Here is a 2,019-nt window from a genome sequence, read left to right as displayed (position 1 = left end):
CCGGAGTGGCCCAGAGAGCCACGCTGTCCTGCATGAACGAGAAGACTGCCCGAATCCACTGGTCGTCGCGCGCACTGATCGCGTTGCCCATGGCATCGACGTGGTTGAGCGTTGATCCTTGGGACATGGCCCAGGGAGTGAACGCAGCCAGGAAGTGTCGTGCTTTGCCCCCCTGTTCGCCTTTGAAGGGAGAGGGCTTCTGAACCGCCTTCAGGCTGTTGGCCCCAGTGGTCGAGTTGGCGAGCTGCGCCATGGACTGAGTGAGGAGGGTCATCGACTGGAGTAATACCGTCATGGGGTCCGGGGGTTGCATTGCCGTCTGGGTGCCCGGTTGGGCCTGCTGGGGGTTGTTGGCGGGGCCTGTCGTCTGCGGTTGTCCGCCTTGTTGTCCCATGATGGGTGGAGCGGACGGTGGGCGGGTTGGGGGGATGATAGGGGATGGGGGAAGCGCGATGAGTAGCGCTACTTCAAGCTCGTCAGTCGGAGTACCGGGGATGGGGGATCGAGTCGTGGGTGACTCAGCAACGGGGGAGTCGGGAACTGGGATGAACTCGTCCTCAAAGGCCCTTGAGTTGATCCGATCTGGACGGTGATGGCGATTTGGGCAGGGGTTTAGCTCACACGGTTCCCAGTACCAGAGTCCGTCTGCTGGATCCTTTCGTTGGTGGCAATGAGTTTCGTCGACGGTGTCCCACGCGTGAAATCTGCCGGTGCAGTCCAGGGTGGGGGAGACAACGGAACGGCAGTGGGAACACTCTTGTTCAGAGCGTCAGCACCGGGGGAGAGATCTCGACCTAATGTCACGGCGACTAGGTGCGTAGACTCGGGTCGACGTTCGGCGACGACCTCGTAGGCGAGCGGCAGGGAGCCGAAAAGGAAAGAGAAAGATAGAGGGATAAACGTAGCAGAAAACTCGACGGGGCAGAGCGGCGGTCGGCACGAAGGCACGAGACCGATGAGAGCTAGTCTTCACGCCACCAGCGACAGACTAGTCCCAATGACCAAGTTATACATTAGCACTCGAAGGGAAATACAACGCTATGGCCACTCACCTAGTCCCAATGACCAAGAGGTCGAGATGGGGACTAGGGAGCGCCTAAGGGGGTCCTTATATACTAGAGGGGCTGCTTAGCAACCAAAGACAAGGCGCGAGAGCAAGGCAGTGAAGATGACAAAGAGAGGACAAAGGGCGAGAAAGAAAAGGCAAGGGCATGACGATCACAGGAACATAGCATGCGGCTGTGGGAACATATCTACAGTGTCCAAACTAGGATGGGCTAGGAAAGGAAATGGTCCGAAAATGGAAGGTGGGCGTCAAAGGGGAGGGAATGGGCGGTAAAAAGGGGCGCCTGTCCAACGTCCGTAACAACGCAGTGCCTCTTACACATGCTAGCCCTCTTTCTATCCAGCCCTCCTTCCACTGATTTGTGCAATCATCAATGCTTGACTCATCTAACCACACCATGTACTGCATTGGAATATCTCTGTAGGCACCTTGCCAAGTTGCATGCAGGAGCTCATTGCGCTCAAGAGCCTCCTGGGCTACCTGTTTGTGGGTGATATTAAGTTGTCGGAGAGTTTGTGACAGCCTTGCTAGGGAGACCAAGACATCCCAAGCTGCAAAGAGCTGCTCCTCCATCTCATCAAGGTAGAGTGCTGGGTTGGCTTTTATGGTGCAGTTCACTTAGTCACCACCAATGTTGTACACTTCTCACTTGGCCTCAAGCCCCAGGCTTTTGGGTGGCCTCTATATCGGGCTGTATATGGCCTTGAACATGTCTCTAATATCATAAATGATAAGTCAAGCTAGGAGAAGTAAGAGATAGCTCACCAACCTTGGTAGTGTCGCCTTCAGGCGGACGTGGTACAGATGTTGAAGTGGCCGATCCGATGAGCGCTTAACCTGCTCAGTTCAGAACCGCCGCCGCCTCACTGATTTCCTACCGTCTCTTCGCCAATTATGGCCACCATCGTCATCTGTAAAAACCACCTTTGCAAATTACACCTATTTAGTACAAA

At 55.3% G+C, this 2,019-nt stretch overlaps 1 protein-coding gene across 1 annotated transcript; it reads right to left on the bottom strand.

Annotated features, from left to right (window-relative positions):
- Positions 1–1,408: 1,408 nt before the first annotated feature.
- Positions 1,409–1,672, bottom strand: DICSQDRAFT_16180 (uncharacterized protein; the record flags this gene model as incomplete). The annotated part of the gene is made up of 1 exon (XM_007371586.1): positions 1,409–1,672. A coding segment is annotated over one exon (264 nt), but the record flags the coding sequence as incomplete, so codon positions are not given.
- Positions 1,673–2,019: the final 347 nt, after the last annotated feature.

This window comes from Dichomitus squalens (assembly GCF_000275845.1).
Source record: "Dichomitus squalens LYAD-421 SS1 unplaced genomic scaffold DICSQscaffold_126, whole genome shotgun sequence".
NCBI classification, from domain to species: Eukaryota; Fungi; Basidiomycota; class Agaricomycetes; order Polyporales; family Polyporaceae; genus Dichomitus; species Dichomitus squalens.
The sequence above is the reverse complement of the archived record's forward strand: the minus strand, read 5'-3'. Positions and strand labels throughout refer to the sequence as shown.